The sequence below is a fragment of the Ricinus communis genome, chromosome 8 (assembly GCF_019578655.1).
Source record: "Ricinus communis isolate WT05 ecotype wild-type chromosome 8, ASM1957865v1, whole genome shotgun sequence".
Lineage (NCBI taxonomy): Eukaryota > Viridiplantae > Streptophyta > Magnoliopsida > Malpighiales > Euphorbiaceae > Ricinus > Ricinus communis.
Window position 1 is genome coordinate 14,180,083 of NC_063263.1, and position 20,832 is coordinate 14,200,914.

Below are 20,832 nucleotides of genomic sequence, written 5' to 3' on the forward strand. Positions count from 1 at the left end.
TTTTACCACAGGCCTAAAAACCATCCTACCTAAGCTTGGATGAGGCGCTTTCGTTTCTCTCTTCGTATTTTCCTGAAGTCTGATAGAACGAAGGCTTATCAGACGCTTGTACTGACCTTGGAATGTACATATTTCTCAAGTTTATGTTTTAGCTTAGAAACATACTTTTCTGTAACTACTTTTCTTGTTAGAACCGGCTGAATGTCTGTTATTTAAGAAAACCAAGTCACCTGTTAATGTTTTCCCGACAAATATTATAATGCTTGTTGTCTCTTGGGGTTTTGAAGTGCATAGTTAACTTTTTGTGTAATAATAATTTGGTTCTTCAGTGCAGCTGTGTGTCATACTTGTATTATGGTAATGGGTCATGACTGTCGAGTAAAAGCATCTAAATAATAAAGGTGCTAAAGCTGCTGAATGAGGAAGGAATAGGTCATATTATGTACTAATTGTCTTCTTTCCTTTTCCAATTAGATAGGTTAGGGTTGGAAACTTGCTATTTAAGCAAATGTATAAACGTTATTATAATATCATATTTGCATATGGAGTGACACATTCGATGTCCCAGGATTCTGAAATTCATTCGCTATCTTCCATTCTTGATTCAAGTTAGCAAAATCAATCAAAAGATTTCCAGTTATAACGTTGGCCACAAGCAATAATAATAATATACAGTGGAATATTACTGCTGCAAACCATAGAACCATATTATTTATAGGTATAATACTGATGGAAAAGAAGCACCCTTCTTGGTGATGTAACATATAAGTAGCAGTGCAATTATAAAAGTTATTGCAAACCTGCGAGATTGTTTTCCAATATAACATGTTAACGAACCAAGTTTATGCATTCTTCTAATAAAAGTACCAAAAGAAAAAGAAAGCACCTGTTTTCAAAAATAGAAGCCTCCGATTTAAATCTTTAATTTCCCAGTTCATTACTTGAGTTATCATCTTTGTAATAAATATAAGATTATTGATACTTCTGTTGTACACGTCAATTATTGACCTCACCAATAAAGAAATTTAGGAAAGTAAAACACTTTATCAGAGAACAAGTAAAAGCTGTAGAACACTAATTGAAATTGCTAACGTAGAAGATATATCAATCACCATGCCTATTACTTGTCGAGCCAAAAACTTACCAACCCATGGATCATTGCAATGACAGGAGTATATGTTTTGATTGTTATCTATAAGTTTCAAATAATTTAAATCTGATAAAAAGAGAAACAAAAAGAGCTCTACAATATGTTTAATTTTGTTATTTTTAATCCATTTGATCTTGTCAGTATTGGGTGAAAAAGAAAAACTCTAATTATATTAGAGGTCACAAGAGGCTTGAAATTTTTAGTAATGTATGGATTGGGGGACAACAGAATAGACCCAGAAAGAAAAAGAAAGAAGAAAAGACAAAAGCTTGGTCATTGTCCTAAATTTTATTCTTCCAACAACCTAAAAGAATGACCAAACTTTGATCAACCAGAATATATAACTTTTAGAATTGAAAAATGTTTCAAAGTTGAAACCCATCTTTTATCATAGAAACTTATGCTTATTATATAGATTACAGTGAGACCTTTTAATAATCAACAAGCCTATATTTTATAGAAGGATGGTGGATGAATAGTCAAATATTTCTTGCATAGATGTTAAGTATAGTTGGCAACCATATCCTACCAAAAACCTAAAGGGATAGTTCACCTATAACTATTACTAATAAAGATTAAGGATTTTACACCATTGATATACTTATTATAGTTGGAATATATTAATCAAATAAGACAATTTTCTTTGGTTAAGTGGTAAAAATGATTACTTTTGTGAAGTGGAGCCATTGAATTCAAGCCCATCTCTTCGTTAGGTGAAATTTTATTTTTATAGCGAACGGAAAATGATGATTATTTCTTGTTATATAACCACAACTTATTTTATATCTTATGAATAAAAAAATAAAATAATTTTTTATATTTATACAAAGTTTTACTTTCTGAATGCACTTTCTTCATATTAAAAAAGACATTATTATTATTATTATAATATAAATATAATCTAAATTCTTGTGTTAAGGAAAATAATATCCATATTTTTCAGGCAATTACAAAAGCATGTGCTTAGTGTAGCCATGGCTTGAGTGATTGATGATGTGATTCTGTACTGCCCCCGTTCATTATTAAACTTAATTTGGATGCATTATTGAATTTTAATCATATTTTATTTAAAGAATAGAATAGATATAAGGTAGAATATTAATTTTTAAATAAATAAATAAAAATTAAAATAGCTATTTATAGATCATTCTTATTTTACTTTTTAAATTATTGACTTGAATTATTTATTTATAAAAAAAATTAATTAAGTAATAATAATAATAATTTTAACCACCACTTATTATCACTGTCATCTCTCAATTACTACCATCACCTTAATATAATAAATATATTCTTTTAAAGAGCATAATTTCTATAATAAAAAAATATGTTAAGAAATATTAACATATAAAAGTAAGATATTTTATTTGAGTCTAATAAACTCTTTATACTTTATTATAAATTTTTCTTCTATTTCCATAAGTATTAATAATTTTAATTTTTTTTACCAATTGAAAAATAAAATTATAAATATTAATTAAATCAAATATATAAAAATTTATAGTAAATTTATTAAATATAAAATAAAGAGTGAGATTTAAATCTATATGTAGAGAGCCAAATTGAGGAGATATTAAGGCATACTATAATTTGTTAAGGCCAGACAAAAAATCAATTCAGTTTAAGTTTAAAAGACAATTATATCCATTTTTTGAAATGACGTTAATTTTCTATCAAAATATATGCTTTTAATTTCAAATCTTTAGATCTTTTCTCTACCTCCAACATGCATGGATAATTTTTTTTTTTGGTCCTTAATTTTTATTTTTTAATTATAGTTTCATTCCAAAAAAAATTTAATTATAACTTTTAAATTTAAAATTAAGTTATATTTTCTTTTATTTCTTGTTAGTCGATATAAAAATTATTGAAAATATATATATAGAAAGACAAATAGTAGCCTCTTACTATTTTAAGAAAATATATAATTTTTGATACTTAATAATTATATTAATATTATTGCCTATAAAACTTGTCCTAATACCAATAGTTAGTAATATATTTGTATCTATCAACTTTTAAAGTGTTAAAAATTAATTGTCTATGTTCAATTATTAGTTATTGCATGTTGTATGTTAGATGAATATTATTTAAATATTAAAAAATTTAATTCTAATTTGATAATACTATGATATTAGGTTGTCTTCGTATACTAATAATTTTATAGCTATACATCTTGGATATTTTGTTTAGAATAATAATAAGTTTAAAAATAGTAAAAAATTTGAGAAAAAAAGAAGAAGCTAAGCATTAAGTTTTTTTTTTTTTTCTTTTGCTTTAACCACTTAGTATACAACCAGTAGAATGTAAAAATATTAAAATATTAAAATGTAATTTTGAAAATGAAGGTGGTATGAATAGAATATAATTATCTTTTAAATCTATTTTTTTTTTAAATTTTTTATGGCTTTAACAAATTACAGTGTGGCATTAACATGTCTTGCCAAATTGATTCTCTATTTTTTATTTAAAGAACAAAAAGTATATTGTAATATCATTTTATGATATAATTTTTTAAAATAAAGAGTTTAACATATATAAATAGTGCATTAGAAATGCTCTTAGATGTGTTAAGATAGACGCCTAAGGAAATATTTAATTTAAAATAGATATTCTATAAAATTAAAAAATAATAATTTCGTTTTTATTTCAATAGTTACTCTGCATGAAATAATTATTTATAACAATCAATGGCCAAACATAAAATAAGTGTATTAGCGATCAATGGATGAACAATGGTTCGAACTCAAAGTTAAGTATCTCTTGATTAGACAGGCATCTGTCTTTCCAGCTGTTAAATCTTTTCCACAACTTGTATTTCACTAAGGTGAAAAGATTTGCTTTTTTTGATCTGCCAATCAGTATTATGGCTAAAAGACACCTTAGATTTCTCAAAATTCACCAACTGGCTGGCCTGATTCCATCTCATAAGCATGCAGAATTGTTTTGATTGCCTGGAATCCCATATCCCCAATACCACAAGCGTCTAGGCAGCTTCTAAACTTATCCATGTGGCCATGAGTTTGTAACCTACCACCCCAAAACACAACCATGGAATATCAGAAGAAACTCTTAAGTGACAGAAGTTCAGGATTCGCTCATAGCAAAAGGAACACCAAGCCTTTTCTCCTTCACTATTCAGAGTCATTGTGCCCCTGAGAATTGGCTTATTGACATCTATCGCCACTTTCATCCGAACATATTTTCCCGAGGACCCAATTGTTGAAACATCAACTTCCAACACAGTCCCTCACAGACCAGAGCCTTCATCTCTCCTATTCATGGGAAGATTACATAGTTGTACCCAAAATGGGCATTCATTGAGCACCGTGTCAGACGGTTGCATTTATCGATCATACTGGCATGGTCCATCATATGCATTATTTTGTTTTGTCAGTCTTAGTACGAAACTCACAAACAAACATGTCGTTCTCAATTTCTTCCATACCGAATCCCTTAGATAAACGCCAGGCACCAACAAGAGCATTTGACAGGGCCTTAATATTGAACGGTTTACCTGATAAATTCCTACCCACCAAACATAATTCATGATTCTTCAAACATCTGCTGCCAGTAGCTTCAACTAGATCTCAACATCAGTTAGTTGAGAATTTCTCCGTAATCCTTCCAACTCTTGTGCCATAATGATCCAAATGCTAGATACTGTCACTAACCCTATATAGACCAAAAAAGAAGAATCCTAGATAAGATCGAATACATTGTAATTATTACAGAGATGTAATATAGAGAAACAAAAACAATAGATATGTACGTGAGGACAAAGAGAAACACAATAAATCATGCACGGAGAGACGTAATAGGCTACACATTTTGACAAAATCCACAAAAGGAAAAAAAGAAACAAACCTAACCCTGTTAGCAGTGGACCTATTAGGAAGGGGACAGTCCACAAAACTGGAATTAAAAATTAAAATTACCACATACCCTAAAATCTCTTTCAACTTAATTAAATTTTTGAGTTTGAACTTTGAATATGTAACTGCATTAAATCTCTTGAAAAAAATATTTTACCATCCGTAAAAAATTTATCCGTCGTTCTCTAAATCAAATCTAGATATATGTAAAAGAAAATATATAGAAAATTTAAAAAATCTCTTTATTTGTTAACTAAAAACAAACTTAATTTTTAAATTTAAATTAATATATATATATTAAAGTATATCAATGTAACATGTGCCGCACCAGTAATCATGGGAAATATCGATCTTATTAGCAACAATCCGTCGTTCTCTAAATCAAATCTAGATATATGTAAATTAGCCTATACAATATAATTTTTCACTCATATCTTATAGTCTAGCAATCAAGAAAGACCAGAAAAGTATATAAAAAAATTAATTAAAAATATTTTTATAATACATTAAGTAACTTTATAAAATCATCTAAAAAATTTTAAAATAGAGAGTTATTTGAAAAAAATAAACACTACAGTCTATTTTGTATACATATAATTGAAATATAATTGTTTTTGCCTTACGTAATTCTTTTTTTTTTTCTTTTTGAAATGATATATGTGTTTATTTTTAACAAATAAACATTATTGCTATTTTAAAATTTTATTCGAATAAAATAAAGTTATAATTGACATGCTTTTATTTTTATATATATATATTTTTTAATTATTTTTCTACTCACTTCACTTCAAGAATCTTATCCCAATTTAAATTATTTTTCTATCACGTAATATTTTAGAATATGTAGATAACTCACTAATGTAAATTACTTATATTGGCTTTATAACTAAAATTAAATTAATAAAGATACACCTCACCCAATATTTGGACTAATTGTTTGCTGATTGTAAATTAATTATTTCTGTAATTGTCACTGATTGTAAATGTTGTTATCACTATCAGAAGGTAGGGTTTGGTTAGAATATAGTTTTTGTCCATTTATTGGTCTTCCTTATTTTATGATAATGTCACAAGGCCTTGTTTGTCCACCTCACCCTAAGGCCTTGTTTGTCCACCTCACTCTAGGCTGAGTTGTGTAGCAATCACACCTTATCCAATATCTTATAAAAGCAATGTGCTAAATATGTTTTTCTTTTATTTGGTAATTTATATAAATTTAAACATCATTAATCTAAATTGTGGGATATGTTAATTTTATAGAATACAAAAAGAATATTATATAATTAATAAATTTATTAAAAATTTTAAATATATTTAAGTTATAATTTTATTTACTATTAAAGATTTAAGCTATTTGAAACTAACTTGATATCCACTATTATTACTTGTAATATTTTTAAAAAAGAATTAGTGCTCACAATTTTTAAAATAGCTTACTTGTTTTTTTCTATTTTTTTTCACAATTAATAATAATATTAATAGTTGATTGTAGATTAAAGCTATAAATTTTTACTTGATTTTTCTCTATTATTGAGTTTGATGGCATAATTGATTCTTCTACACTTAGTCATGAACTTCGCTTTGAGAGACAGACACTGCATCTAGAAAAACGGCGTTTAATTTAAATGATTTATTTATAAATTTTGAAAAATGTCTGTTAAGGTCGAATACAAATATTATGAATTTAAAAATTTAACTTTGGAATTTAAACTTTAATATTTTTATTTTCTATTTAAATTTCAATGCATATTTTTACATTAAAAATACTCTCCTTGATAATGTAAAAGGTTAGTTGAATAAAGCTATTTATTCTAATTTTGAACTTATATTTATTTAAAATTTTAAAATTTTATGTAATTATTCAAAAAAATTAAATATTTTATATTTTTTAGTATATAAAGTTATTATTTATTAAATATATATAAAAATTAATTACATGAATATGAAATAATTTATTATAAGAAAGTAACGCTTTCCTGGAAGATAATTGTCAATATATTTTTTTTCAAGTTAATAGGATTAAAAAGCTGACTCTACTGTGACAAAGTAACTTAAAAATATTATATATTTATTAATTATAAATTTCTCAGAAATTAATAAGCAGAAATATAGAATATAAAGTCATTTAGTTTTATCTAAAAAATAACAAGTTACTATGTTATAATTTAAGATTGTATAAAATTAATTATAGAAATTTTTTATAATAAATTAAAATGATTTTATTAGTCCCTTGTGCGGTCTAATTTCTACTTACATACTATAACCAAATAATCTGTGCATTTTATGAAAAGGAAAACTGCCAAACCACATATTCCCTTCATCTCCAAAAGATACTTTTTTTTTCCAGTCCAAATTTAATCTAATTTTCTTTTATAGAAGGTAGTTTAGTAAGTAATCTCAAAAATATTATTCATTAATTAATATAGATATTATCACATGCAATAATTTTCATATTCTATACTATAAAATAGTAGCATCTATTAAAAATTTAATTAAAATATTGTAGAAAAACTACAATACAAATTAATGATATTAAATTAAAAAAATTATATTTCTTATTCTATGTATAAATCGAAAAACAACTAACAACATCTTAAGGGATTAATATTTTTTTCAGAATTAGAATTTAAGGTATTTTAACTACGAGAAACTTAAATAAAATATTAAACATCCTTCTTAAAATGGTATCATTTTATATCATTAGGCTAAAATTTAATATAGTTAATGTTTAAATTAAACGTCATATGTCAATAAGAAAAAAACGTGTACATATTTTTATAATAGCATGTGATATAAATATTAGTAGAAAATGATAATAGTATCTGAGCTATTGAAGGTGGGCGTTTCACTTGGAATACTTGAATACTTTCATCTAGTTACAGTGAACTCTGTTATATATATATATATATATATATATATATATATATATATATATATATATATATATTCTAATTGTATCAAATCTTTTGTGATAATCAACTATGCTAAGGTATTTTAGTTTTGATAAAGAAAATAGAGAAGAGAAGTAAAGTTTTTTTTTTTTTTAATTAGAGGCTTACCCTCGAGCCAATGTTCGAGTACCAGGCGCTACGGCGCTGAAGTAACCCAAGCCATACTCTCAGAAAAAGCTCGAACGACCTTTAACAAAAGGGTACATGTACCCAAAACCGACACAATTATGCATGTGCTATACAATAAGAGTAGAGATTCTCTTACAATCATTATAAATATAACAAAACTTTCAATAAAATTAGCGAATGGTGGTGAAAACTCAAATACAATACTTTTCATAAGTGAAAAAAATACCTTATCGACCTACTTTCTAATTGGAAGAGGAAGCAAAATTGAGAAAATATATACTATAGATTGAATCAATAATGAATTAAGCAACTAACATATTGAAAAATAGACCACTAAGAACTAGCGTGTACTTCAATTTACAATTGCTTCCTCTCTATAGCTTATGTGAAATGGTAGTAAATTTTTGGCTAGTGCGCATAAATGTGACTTCTATGTTCATTCATTTAAACACATACACAACACGAAAAGCTCTCTCTCTCTCTCTCTCTCTTTCTCTCTCGCTGTCTCTCTCTCTCTCTCATTTGATCTTTGCAAATGGAGTTTGGAAGTATCCTTCAATTTCTTGAGAAGAAGAATATTTTGATCACTGGTGCCACTGGGTTTTTAGCAAAGAGTACACACCTACTTCTTCTCTCCCCCACCTCTTTCTCTTTTGCTTTAATGGGTTTTCTTTAGCCAAAAAAGAATTTACTATTAAACATGCATACCCACTAATTATCTCTTTTATGGGTACAGTTTTTATAGAGAAGATATTGAGAGTGCAACCAAATGTGAAGAAGTTGTATCTTCTTTTAAGAGCTCCAGATGCTAAGTCTGCTTCTCAACGCTTGCAAAATGAGGTATATATTTATATATATATATATATAAACACATATACATTGCACAAAATTATTGCAATTATTAATTTCAAAGGGTAAACAGATACTCATGTTCTGAAGCAAGATTATTATCTCTCTCTCTTCCTTTTTATTTTAATTTTCCATTCCCATTAAGAAGACAAAGATATGATGGTTGAAATGAAGGGTACCAACATTCTATGACAACATCTGTACTTGCCCCTTTGAAGCAATTTAAAAGTGATTTTCTCTATAGTTTTGTTATTACTATAAGAAAATGCCATGCAATTAGGTTGGAGAACCTATAAATTCTCAGTCTCATTTCTTAATCTATTTATCTATGTACTTTCTTTCATTCTTTTTGCAGCTATTAGGGCAGGACTTGTTTAGACTTGTAAAAGACAAATGGGGTGCAAATCTAAATTCTTTTATTTCTGAAAAGATTGTTCTTGTTCCTGGTGACATATGCTGTGGTATGGACTTGGGTGTGAAAGAATCTAACTTGAGGGATGAGATGTGGAAAGCAATAGATGTTATTGTTAATTTAGCAGCAACAACTAATTTTGATGAAAGGTAAATGATTAATAATACTAATGATAATATAATCATGATCTCCTTCTTTATATTAATCTTTTATAATTTGATGCAGATATGATGTGGCACTTGATCTCAACACAATGGGAGCTAAGCATGTCTTGTGCTTTGCAAAGAAATGTGTTAGACTCAAAGTTCTTGTTCATGTTTCTACTGGTTAGTAAATTCCCTTTCACCAACTTGTTCCTTTTCTTTTATATATATATATACATATTATGTGTTAACATTTAAAGTTTTGTACGTCGGGATAGCCTTCCATGAGTATTATTTTTCTCCCTTCCATTAATCATTTTTCATAAAGAATTAGGGCATATTTAGGTGAACATTTGTTATAAGCAAAATAATAAAATCATTCTCAGCTTATGTTGCTGGAGAGAAGGGAGGATTACTACAGGAGACCCCTTATCAAATTGGCGAGACAATTAATGGAGTCTCTGGGCTAGACATTGATGAAGAGAAAAGATTGGTTGATGAGAAATTAAATCAACTTCAAGCTGAAGGGGCCACTGATGATGCTATCAAAGAGGCAATGAAGGACATGGGCATCCAAAGGTTTTTCCTTAAAATCTCTATATATTTATATGCATTATAATGGGAATCATTAACACTTTCAACATTTATTAGTTCGAATGAGAGAGATCTTTACTAGAATGCTTTCCGGATTTAGTTTTAACTCCAGGAGAAATCTAATTAATTAAAATACAATCTATTTTATACTTGCAAATAGTGACTATACTAGTCAGGTCATTTTTAATGGTTTACTGATAAAAATTCAATTAACTTCAAGTTATGTATATATTTGTCTAAAAATTTTATATTTAAGCTTGGTGCATATCTCCACTTATATACAAAATCGATAGATAATTGATACAAAATTATTAGTTTTAAATAATAAATTATGTGTCAATCATCTAATACTAAAGTGTAAAACGCTCGTAATATATGTTACTTTCAAATGTGTCTACTCTTTTTGCTTCTGGAATTGGATGGGATCATTTTGTGAAATGGGCGAAAAATTTATACAAAATCATCTCTAAGGACAAGAGTTTAATGCCAAATTATTCCTCTAATGTACAAACATGAAATGTTGGCCGCATAATTTAGATATCATGTATTGACTTATGAACAATGTTTGGGAAATTTTCTCTAGTAAGGGCTAAAATTTTGGCCAACATTATTTATGGGTCAATATCAAGGCATTTAAATCTTCTACCAACCTAGTAATTATACAACACAAACGAACCGACAACTGTAGGTGTAAGTCATTGATCATGTCTAAATGGGATTTCATCACCCTTTTGTAATGTGAATTCATATAAGATTTTAAGATAGATTTATAGAGTGCATAGTATCAGTAAATTCAAGAACTAATAGCTATTCATATCTTTTCATATCTTTTGGGAGAAAAAGAGAAGAAATTTGAGCTATTTTAGGGGTAAAAAGAAATTATAACTTTAGAAAATATGTGTTTCAGTACAGTTCGGAGATTGCTTTTAAAAATTTTAAAGCTAAAAATCAATTTCTCCTTGTAAAATATAAATTTTTGTTGCTAATTGTTCTGAATCTTTAGGAACATGGAATTCTAAATAAATTGTTTCAAATTTTAGGAACATGAAGTTTTAAATAAGCCTTTAGATTTAGGAGTCGTTAAATATTAAGGTTGGAAAAGTATTACTTTAACTTTAATTTTTATTTTATATATTGTCTTTAAATTTTGAAAATCGCTTTCAACAATTGATATTTTTGTTAAAAGATTACCAAACACCAATACCAAATACACTTTTAGATTCATCAACTGGTTAGCCATTAATAATAGGCTACAAAGAATAAAAACAAGCTGAAGCACTGGGCCATTACTCATCATAAATAGTGCGCAAGCAACAAGAAACTTACCTCTGGCAATTGAATATGTCCCTTTAAAATAATAAAAGGATGTCTTAGCGCGAGCCAACAGGAAGTCCCGCCCGACAATGACATTAATCTTAATGGATATTTGTATGTAATATCATCCAATAGCTACCACCTATGTATAGTAACATGTGTTTTTACCGTCTTAGAAGGGTACGAGTTCAATTTTTAAGGGATGGTTCTTTGAGGCATTTATGCCTTTTATAGGATCATCCACCTCACTCGTTGGTTGAATTTCTTTTGTCTTAAAGTTGACGCTAATTATAGGTTTGAATTTCATTTTAAGATGGCTCTTTGAAGATTTTAGGGTGAAAAAGAGCCGATATGATCAGAGGCTAAAGAGAATTTCATCATTGAATGCTTAATTTTTCTTCTTTTTTTTGCTAAAAAAGATCCAATAAATTAAAATTTTAAGTAAAATAATACCATTCTTAAAATATCATCTAAATTTAAATGGAATGGTTATGATTGTTTGACATTGCTAACATTGATTGACATTATCATTACTAACACATTGATCAAAATGATGATTAATTTCTAACATTTTATCAAAATGATTGACTAGGGCAAAGCTCTATGGATGGCCAAACACATATGTCTTTACAAAGGCAATGGGAGAGATGATTGTAGGACATTTGAAGGAGAATTTGTCCGTAGTCATTTTACGACCCACCATTATAACAAGTACTTACAAAGAACCTTTTCCTGGTTGGGTTGAAGGGGTCAGGTATGTTATAGCATTTTGCGTTTGATTCTTGAGAAATGGAATGAAAAAGAAAAAGAGAAAGAAAAAAAAAAGGAATTAATTAAGGAATGCTGTCGAGTTTGACAAGATTAATTTTTCTTTGTTCTTTGCAGAACAATTGACAGTTTAGCCGTTGGTTATGGGAAAGGAAGATTGACATGCTTTCTTGGTGATATTAATGGAATAGTTGATGTGGTGAGCTAAACTTTTAACATTGACTTTCTATATTTTCTTTACTATATAATATTAAAACATACATTTAAGAGCGTATAAATAATATGATAAATATATATATCTTTTAATTTAATTAAAGTCTCGAATTCGAACTTTATACATACAGGTGCTGTATTTAAAACTCTTAAAATAGTGTTTTATCATCCGCAAGAATTCTGTCTAGTCCGTTCTAAATTATTTAGACTAATTCTGAATCCATACAATAAAAAAATAAAATAGACGGAGAATTCAAACCTCGACAGGCTCTAAACTAAAAGAATAAAAAATATATCAATTAAGAATTCAAATTTAATTTTTTTGGTTAAAGTATGAGATTATTAATATTTAAACACTTGAATTGAAAGTGAAATATTGAGAATCATGCAGATACCAGCTGATATGGTGGTGAATGCAATTATTGTTGCTATGACGGCTCATGCTAATCGACCATCTGAAAACGCAATTTATCAAGTAGGTTCCTCAGTAAGACATCCTTTGAGATATGCTAATCTTCAAGATTATGGACTTAATTACTTCACAAAGAAACCATGGATTGGTAAGGATGGGAAGCCTGTCAAGGTTGGCAAGGTGAAGGTTCTCGACAGCATGGCTAGCTTCCGTAGATATATGGCAGTTCGTTACTTGCTATTGCTAAAGGTTTGTTCAAATTTTCCCTTGTTTTTCTTTTTCTTTTTTAAATATTGGCCCCGATAGCGAGTTTATGAGATCTAAGAGTTCTAGAAACGACTTCCGATATGGTACGCTAATGATTATAAAATTTTGCATTTAATTTTAATAAGATTATTGAATTGTAATTTATTTCATTTTAATTATTCTATTTTAGATTTTATTTTAATTTAGCTATCTTTGCCAATGATTAACAAATAAAAATATGATTTGTTAATCTTTCATTGATAGAGATGACTATATTGAAATAAAAATAGAAATTAAATGATTGAATTTACTAATCAAATTAAAAATTTATTGAATAAATGAAAATTCGATGTAAAGTTTAATAATGTAATTATCTTCTAAGAGGCATGGAAACTGACACATATGTGGATTCTGTCAGTTCTAAGAATTTAAGATACAATAAATAAATATAAAACATATATATATATATATATATATATATATATTAGCATCAAAGATTTTACAGGCCAATAAGTTAGATTAATTGTGGCTTGCTACTTTTTTTCTTCTTCTTCTGCAAGACAGGGACTAGAACTGGCAAATACAGCATTTTGCCACTATTTTCAGGGCATATATAGTGATCTTAATAGGAAGATCAACTTTGTAATGAAACTGGTGGAGCTTTACAGGCCATACTTGTTCTTCCAGGGAGTGTATGTCTCCATGCTCAAACCACACTGTATCTATCAAAATTAACTATGATTCTTTTAATAAATTTTTCATTTAAACTGAACTCTGACATGCAGGTTCGATGACATAAATACTGAAAAACTACGAATGGCAGCTAGAGAAAATGGTACAGAGATTGATATGTTCTATTTCGACCCGAAATCCATTGATTGGGAAGATTACTTCGTTAATGTTCATATTCCTGGTGTGGTAAAATATGTTTTCAAATAATGTTACATGCAAAAAAGAAAAAAGGAAAAAGAAAAAAAGAAAGGAGGTTGTTTGTTCTCAAGAAAATTGTATCTACATTTTTATGTGGTATGGGGAATTAGTAATATCATTTATTCATGGCAGGATTACTTAAAAATGTATCTGCCAAAATGATTAGGAACTTTCTTAAAAGTGAGTTAATTGTGATATGATTCTGATGTTTCCTGATTAATGTAGTTTAAAATTGTTGTGAAAAGTTTGTTTAGAGTTAAATAATGATTATGTTCATTAATCTTTTCAGTTATTTTGTCCCATGTAAATGGAAGGATTGGATTGTGATTTGCTTTAAGTAGAGACAATCTCATGATGTTTAATTATTCCATGCTTAAATATTCTTTGCAATTTTTCCAGCAAAAAGAATAATCTAATTAAGCTAAGAATTTCTCATTCCTAAAAATAAAAACGTTCTTGTAACTTGAACTAAACGTGAAGAATAGTTATGATAAGGCTAATATAAAAGTGATAGGACCTGTAAGCATGTGGAATAAGCAATTAGCACAGGAATACTTTTACCTGTTAAATGGTTAAAATTGATATATTGTGAGAAAAACATCATAAAAAGCTTCGGGAGATATGTGACTTTTAGCTCTTATAGGTATAATAGAAAAGGAGACCATTAAATCTGTTCAATAAGCTGCTGGTTTGGACCGGGTTTAATCGAGCTTGAATTATTTTAATTTTAGTTTGAGCTCGGTCTAGCCCGCCTATATAGACCCAAGATTGTAACGAATTTTTTTTTTTGCTTTTATAGATATATAAATTTTTATTTATAATTTTTTAAGCAAAGTATAATTGCTAAATAGGCTTCAAAGAAACAATATTTCTAAATCTGTTTATAAGATAAACAAATTTTTTAAAATTTAAATTCACAAAGATATTAAATAAAATTATGTAAGAAATTTTAGTAAATTTGAGCGGGTCGGAAGAATATTCAAAGCCATGAATATATTTAGAAACCATATATGTCCTCGACCTAATAAGAAAATCAATTGAAATAATAGTAAAGAAATTTAGTTAATCTTGTATAATTTGGAATAAAGAGAAGAAGTGCATCTTTGCCTCTAAAATTTGTTGTGAGAAATTGAATAAACCCTTATACTTTTGTTTGGTAAATTTGTGAAAATTAAAAGAATTTTACAGAATTATTAAAATAAACAAAAATTTGAATTTTGTATATACTGAAACCAATTCCCATTAGGTATGACCTGGTTAATAAACATTGTCATTTTCTTTTTATGAAAGTAAACCTTCAGTTTATGCAACAGTAAATCAGTGCAAGAAAAAATAAGTTCATAAATCAATACGATAAAAACAAACAGAAAAAAAAAAAGAAAAAGGAAAAAGCAATACAATGAGTTATACAATTAATAAATAATTATTGGCTTTAGAAGCTCGAATTTTTGTGTGTGGGGAAAGCCCTTTAGGAACTCAAACAATATAATGATTCTTACATTACATATTTAACTAAACCAGGAATATGAACACTCATCATGTAATTTTCCCAGTCAATTTCTGTGGGATCAAAGTTAAATTCATCCATTTCTTTTAGTTCAAGACTTCTCTCTCTTGCTTCTATTCTTAGCTTCTCTGAGTTGGAATCATCAAAGCTGTAAACAAATTTAAGGGCAAAATCTTTACATGTTCATATTGATGCTTATGTATTTAAAGAAACAAAAAAAAAATGTATGGACCAACAAAAGAAGGAAATAGTGCTCTTACGTACCTGCCCTCAAAGAACACATAGGGTTTATAAAGTTCTACCAATCTCATCACCAATTTTACTTTTCGATCAAGAACCGTACACATGTCCTGATAGTTCTTCAATACCAAAATGGTTGCTACTTGCAATGCCTAGGAAAGAGTTTAAATTGGGAATAAACAAGTAATTATTAGTATGACACTAGTAAGAGAAAAGGAAAAGAATGCTTGACATTTTAGTATAACTTGTGGTTTATGAGCTATAATTTATTCCTTCATTAATAATAGGTCTTGTTAAGATGTCTTTTCATTCTTCAATTCCAACTTTACAATATTTGTTAATAACTTTGATTTATAGATAAAATTAATTGTTAATTAAATGACTGCAAACCTTCAATGGCAGTTGAAAACGAAATGCCATATATATATAGAATTTGGTCATAGAGCTCAAGATAATGGCCTTGCTAGTCTTTACTGGAACTCCTTCCTTGTTAATCCATGGATTTGCAGAGAAATAACGATAGCTAAAATCATTCACACTTGATAACTTCAAAGGGTTTCTTAAGGAAGATCCTATTTGATAAATGATTTCTGAAGCTTGCTTCTGAGCACGAGTCGCCATGGCCACAATGATTCCATTCACCACCATGTCAGCTGGTATCTGTATAGACAATTTTGTAAGTTTTGGAAGTTTTATATTCTAGAAGCATAAAAGCTGTGGGAAAATCCGAAAGTCAAAAATAATAATAAAAGAGAAAGATTAGCTTACCACATCAAGAACTGACTCCGGCCTAGAGACAAAACATCCCACTTTCCCTTTGCCATAGCCCACGATTACACTATCAACAGTTCTGCCATGGAAACACACACGTCATAGAATAAACATGGAAATACATAACTTTGGCTGCCGCCTTAGGGTAGTAATAAGATAAAACTATTTTAATTAAGACTGAATCACTAATCTTGAAAAGAAATAAAAGGAGGATAATTACCTGGCACCTTCAATCCAACCAGGAAATGGTTCTCTATAAGTACTTGTTATCATGGTTGGCCGTATAATAAGTAGACTCAAATCTTCTTTCATATGCATTAAAATCATTTCCCCCATTGCCTTTGTAAATACATAAGTGTTTGGCCATCCAAACATCCTTGCCCTACACAGGAGTAAGGAGACAAATTTATTTTAGTCGGAAATGGTAAGGATTTTGGGGTCCTTTTACTCAAAAGGACCAGTTTAATGGCTGAATCAAATTAAAATTTTATATATGACTAAGTTGAAAAGTAAATGTAAAGTTGATAATCGTTGGTATAATTATCTTAACATATAATGACTCACTCTAAACTAGTTACTTAATACCTTTCAATGCCAAAATCCTTCATGATTGCTGTAATTTCTTTCTCTGAAGCATTTTCTGATTCAAGTTCATTTAGTTTTTCTTGCACTAGTTTCTTTTCTTCTTCAATATCTATTTTACGGTTACCCTTCTTGGCTTCACCCATTGGAAATGGCTTCTCTAGTATAAGTCCTGTATCTTCTCCACATACATAAGCTGACAGAGAACATATGAATTAGAGAACAACTTAAAAAGTAAGTTCCAATCATGTTTATATGATGAAAACTTTGTAATTACCAGTAGAGACATGGACAAGCATCCTGATTTTAAGACATTTCTTCGCAAAGTTCAAGACATTCAAAGCTCCCAGTGTATTGACTCCTAGTGCAACATCATATCTTCATTTACAGAACCCAAAAACAGATAAAGAGAAAGAAACTTCAATTAGTTTGTATGTTAAGGACTTTATAGAATTTAATAAAGTGAAGCAGAAAAAAGTAATAATCCTTATACTTACCTTTCATCGAAGTTGGTTGTGGCAGCAAAGTTAATCACCACATCAATATCTTTCAGAATCTCATCCCTTAAGTTAAAGTCTTCAATCCCTAAGTCTTCACGGGAGATATCACCAGGAATAGGAGTCATCTTCTCTGATACAAAGGAGTTTAGACTTGAACCATATTTCTCCCTCACACCTTTAAATAAATCTTTCCCTATGACCTGTCAGTCCAAGAAAAATTTGTCAGGAGAATTTACAAAGTTACAGAGCTTAGATAGACATCCTTAAGATTGACATGTAAAACAGTGCATATTAATTTTCAAAACTATCCCTTACTGTAGAATTTACAGGGGAGACGAATATAATACCTCCCGATTTAGGCGCTCCATAGCAGAGTCAGCATCTGCAGCTCTTAGAAGAAGATAAAGCTTCTTCACATTTGGTTGAACTCTCAGTACCTTCTCCACAAAAACTGCACACCCATCAAAGAAAAGTCGTTAGCAGTAATTGCACCTAAATATCTTACACTACGCTAAAAAGGAGAGAAGAGAAAGGGCATATATTATATACTCTTTGCTAGATATCCAGTTGCACCAGTAGCCAAAATGGTCTTGTTCTCAAGAAACTCTAGTATACTTCCAACCTCCATTGATTTTGAAGATAATTTTCCAACCTTTCTGTGTATCAGTTTTGGAAATAGTTTCGGAGTTCTTCTTTTTATATATCTTTTTTCTTTCTCCTTTATGGTCTACTAATTTGTGAGACGAGGATACTTTAAATGTGTTTGGTACTTATAAAGCTGTGCTAGAGTTTTAACGTACCGTACTTAATTTAAATTTGAAATTTTAATTAAATTAGAAAAAACTCTTAATATCTTATTTATATGCGCTTAGCTCAATTAGATTAATTTTTAAATATATTTTTTTGTGTTATTTTTTAATAGGAAAATCGAAGTTGTAATCTGCTTTAAGCTCTAGCTGACAGCTTACCTATAATTTGAGAACGTATTTTCATGTTCTTGGCAAAGTAGGCTATCTAACTTCTGATTACAGTAGAGTTTGAATATTAATTTTTCAGATTGTGATAGGCTCTGGCCAATAACTAAATTCATTTGAACTCATCCATAATTCTCAACATAATTTGATATTAGTGAATAAAACAAGTAACCTTTTAGTCTATTCCTTTTAGTATAAAATAGGAAAAAATAAAAAAACAAAAGAGATAAGCAGAATATTCGTAAAGTCATAACTAGTTTGAAAAATATGTATAAATGCTCGGTTCGTACTTTCTTCTAAATAAGATATAGGATAGTTTATTTTATTAACCCTTGACTTTTAACGAATCTAAGTAATACTATTAAAAGTTTAGACCTTTTATATATAGTAAACCGGGAATTAAGTTGAAAAATTAATTTAAATACTATTTAAAATTAAAATCAAAATTTATAAAAAAATATTGTTATTTTCTTATAAACCGGTAAAATGTAAAGTAATGAAAAGGAATATAATTTTGCATGATTTACACACATTTCTTCAATTCAATAAATTTTTGTGCATGAAAAATAATCTTTCATCACAATACTAACATTTTCCTATTAAGAATGTGGTAGTAAAATATCTTTTTATTATGAAAATAACATGAAAATTATAATTTATCTAAAACATGATTTGTTTTCATAAATTAATACTTTTATAAGGAAGTTCCAAATTATCAGAAACATCATATGTTTTTGTAGTTAAGAAAAATATTACTATCTTATAAAAATGCAATCATTTTACACTTTTTAGTAAGCTAAAATGTTGGTAGAAATTTATTAAAAGATTCATTTTCTTAGTAAATAAATAGAATTTATTAATAAATAAATTTTCATATTTAATATGATAAGAGAATATATAAAATTCATTCTAAATGAAATGAATATTGAGTATGAAATACATTAATATAATTAAAAAAATATTAAAGAAAAGACATGACAGAAAAATTAAAAAATTAAAATTAAAATAAATCAAACATATGGCAAAGTTAGGCACTAATTTAGTTTTCCTATTTTAGCAAAAAATATGTATATAAATAGACACTAGCATTCTCATTGTAAAATACAATTTAGAATACAAATTTAATCTTATTATTCTCTTCTACATGGTATCAGAGTCTCCATTTTAAGGGTGGTTATATTTTCTGCATATTATTTTCTTTTGATTTTGTGCAATAGTATAGTTTCTGTTTCTTACGCCGTTTCTCAATATTCTTTCACCGAATTTAACTTCCATCACCACTGGAAGATTCTTTTCTCTATGACGAATTCAATGCCGTAAAAATCAGTCCAAACGGACATCAAACGCTCTGTTACGGTCTGCCAGAAGTTTTTGTCACAATTCAAAACGTTACAAAGCTTGGAGGTTGAAGACAATCAAAACGACAAGTATTTTGAATGCTCAATATTCACTATGTCGTTTATTCAGCTGCCTGTAGTTTTTGATTCTTGGTTTGTAGCCGTCCGGTTCAAGAAAACCAGTTCACTTTGGTCAGTCCGGTTCATCTATTTTCTGGTCAGTTTTTTTTTTTCAACTCGGAACGGTTCCTAAGGTTTTTGACCCTTCTGAATCCTTTTTTGAGGTCTGTTTTGTCAAAATTAGACTTTTTATCTCCGGTTTGATTTAGATCTCATTATTTCTGAAAAATTTTCTTTGATTTATTACAATGGCTACTTCAGATGGCTCTACTCTTCCCGATTGTACTTTGTACTGCCAACTTGTTAGCCGTCTTATTTATCTTACTGCCACTCGATCTGATATTTCTTGTGCTGTCCATATTGTTAGTCAGTTCATGGCAGCTTCTCGTATCACACATTATGCATCAGTTCTCCGTATTCTCCGCTACATTAAAGGAACTCTATTTCATAGACTTCATTATTCTAGCTCATTCTCTCTTCAATTGCAAGGGTGTTCAGATGTTGATTGGGCAGGTGATCCCACTGATCGACGATCTACTACTAGTTATTGTTTCTTCCTTGGCAATTCACTAATTTCTTGGCGTTGTAAGAAGCAAACTGTTGTCTCTCGCTCTAGTACCGAAGCAGAGTATCGAGCCCTTACAGATACGACTCCGAGCTTCTATAGCTCCGTTGGTTACTTCAAAGTATGGGAATTTCTTCTCCATCTGCTACTATTTTGCACTGTGATAATCGAAGTGTTATGCAGATTGCCCATAATGATGTATTTACGAACGGACAAAGCACATCGAGATTGATTACCACTTTGTACGTCA

The 20,832-nt window shown here is 28.7% G+C and overlaps 2 protein-coding genes across 3 annotated transcripts; one reads left to right on the forward strand and one right to left on the reverse strand.

Annotated features, from left to right (window-relative positions):
• Nucleotides 1-8,538: 8,538 nt before the first annotated feature.
• LOC8271890 (fatty acyl-CoA reductase 3-like) lies at nt 8,539-14,274 on the forward strand. Of its 2 annotated transcripts, XM_048377611.1 has the most exons (10): nt 8,541-8,719; nt 8,842-8,945; nt 9,310-9,515; nt 9,592-9,692; nt 9,896-10,088; nt 12,010-12,171; nt 12,303-12,384; nt 12,790-13,059; nt 13,621-13,748; nt 13,842-14,274. In XM_048377611.1, the coding sequence occupies exons 1-10, from the start codon at nt 8,641-8,643 to the stop codon at nt 13,993-13,995; spliced, it is 1,479 nt and encodes a 492-aa protein (XP_048233568.1). In that variant the 5' UTR covers nt 8,541-8,640; the 3' UTR covers nt 13,996-14,274. The 2 variants fall into 2 exon arrangements, with proteins under 2 accessions (XP_048233569.1, XP_048233568.1); XM_048377612.1 differs by lacking the exon at nt 13,621-13,748 and having other exon boundaries at nt 8,539-8,719; nt 13,842-13,984.
• Nucleotides 14,275-15,371: 1,097 nt separating this feature from the next.
• LOC8263347 (fatty acyl-CoA reductase 3) lies at nt 15,372-18,335 on the reverse strand. The gene is made up of 10 exons (XM_002523731.4): nt 18,136-18,335; nt 17,934-18,037; nt 17,584-17,786; nt 17,364-17,464; nt 17,090-17,282; nt 16,725-16,886; nt 16,502-16,583; nt 16,124-16,393; nt 15,758-15,885; nt 15,372-15,641 (listed from the first exon to the last, which is right to left on the reverse strand). The coding sequence occupies exons 1-10, from the start codon at nt 18,212-18,214 to the stop codon at nt 15,482-15,484; spliced, it is 1,482 nt and encodes a 493-aa protein (XP_002523777.2). The 5' UTR covers nt 18,215-18,335; the 3' UTR covers nt 15,372-15,481.
• Between the last annotated feature and the right edge of the window lie 2,497 nt (nt 18,336-20,832).

Coding starts and splice junctions, on each gene's coding strand:
- LOC8271890 (XM_048377611.1), top strand. CDS start 8,641: ATGGAGTTTGGAAGTATCCTTCAATTTCTTGAGAAGAAGAATATTTTG. Junction 9,693..9,895: donor TCTTGTTCATGTTTCTACTG/GTTAGTAAATTC, acceptor AATCATTCTCAG/CTTATGTTGCTGGAGAGAAG. Junction 12,385..12,789: donor TTAATGGAATAGTTGATGTG/GTGAGCTAAACT, acceptor AGAATCATGCAG/ATACCAGCTGATATGGTGGT.
- LOC8263347 (XM_002523731.4), bottom strand. CDS start 18,214: ATGGAGGTTGGAAGTATACTAGAGTTTCTTGAGAACAAGACCATTTTG. Junction 17,787..17,933: donor TGGAGCGCCTAAATCGGGAG/GTATTATATTCG, acceptor TTGGACTGACAG/GTCATAGGGAAAGATTTATT. Junction 15,642..15,757: donor TATGTGTTCTTTGAGGGCAG/GTACGTAAGAGC, acceptor ATTTGTTTACAG/CTTTGATGATTCCAACTCAG.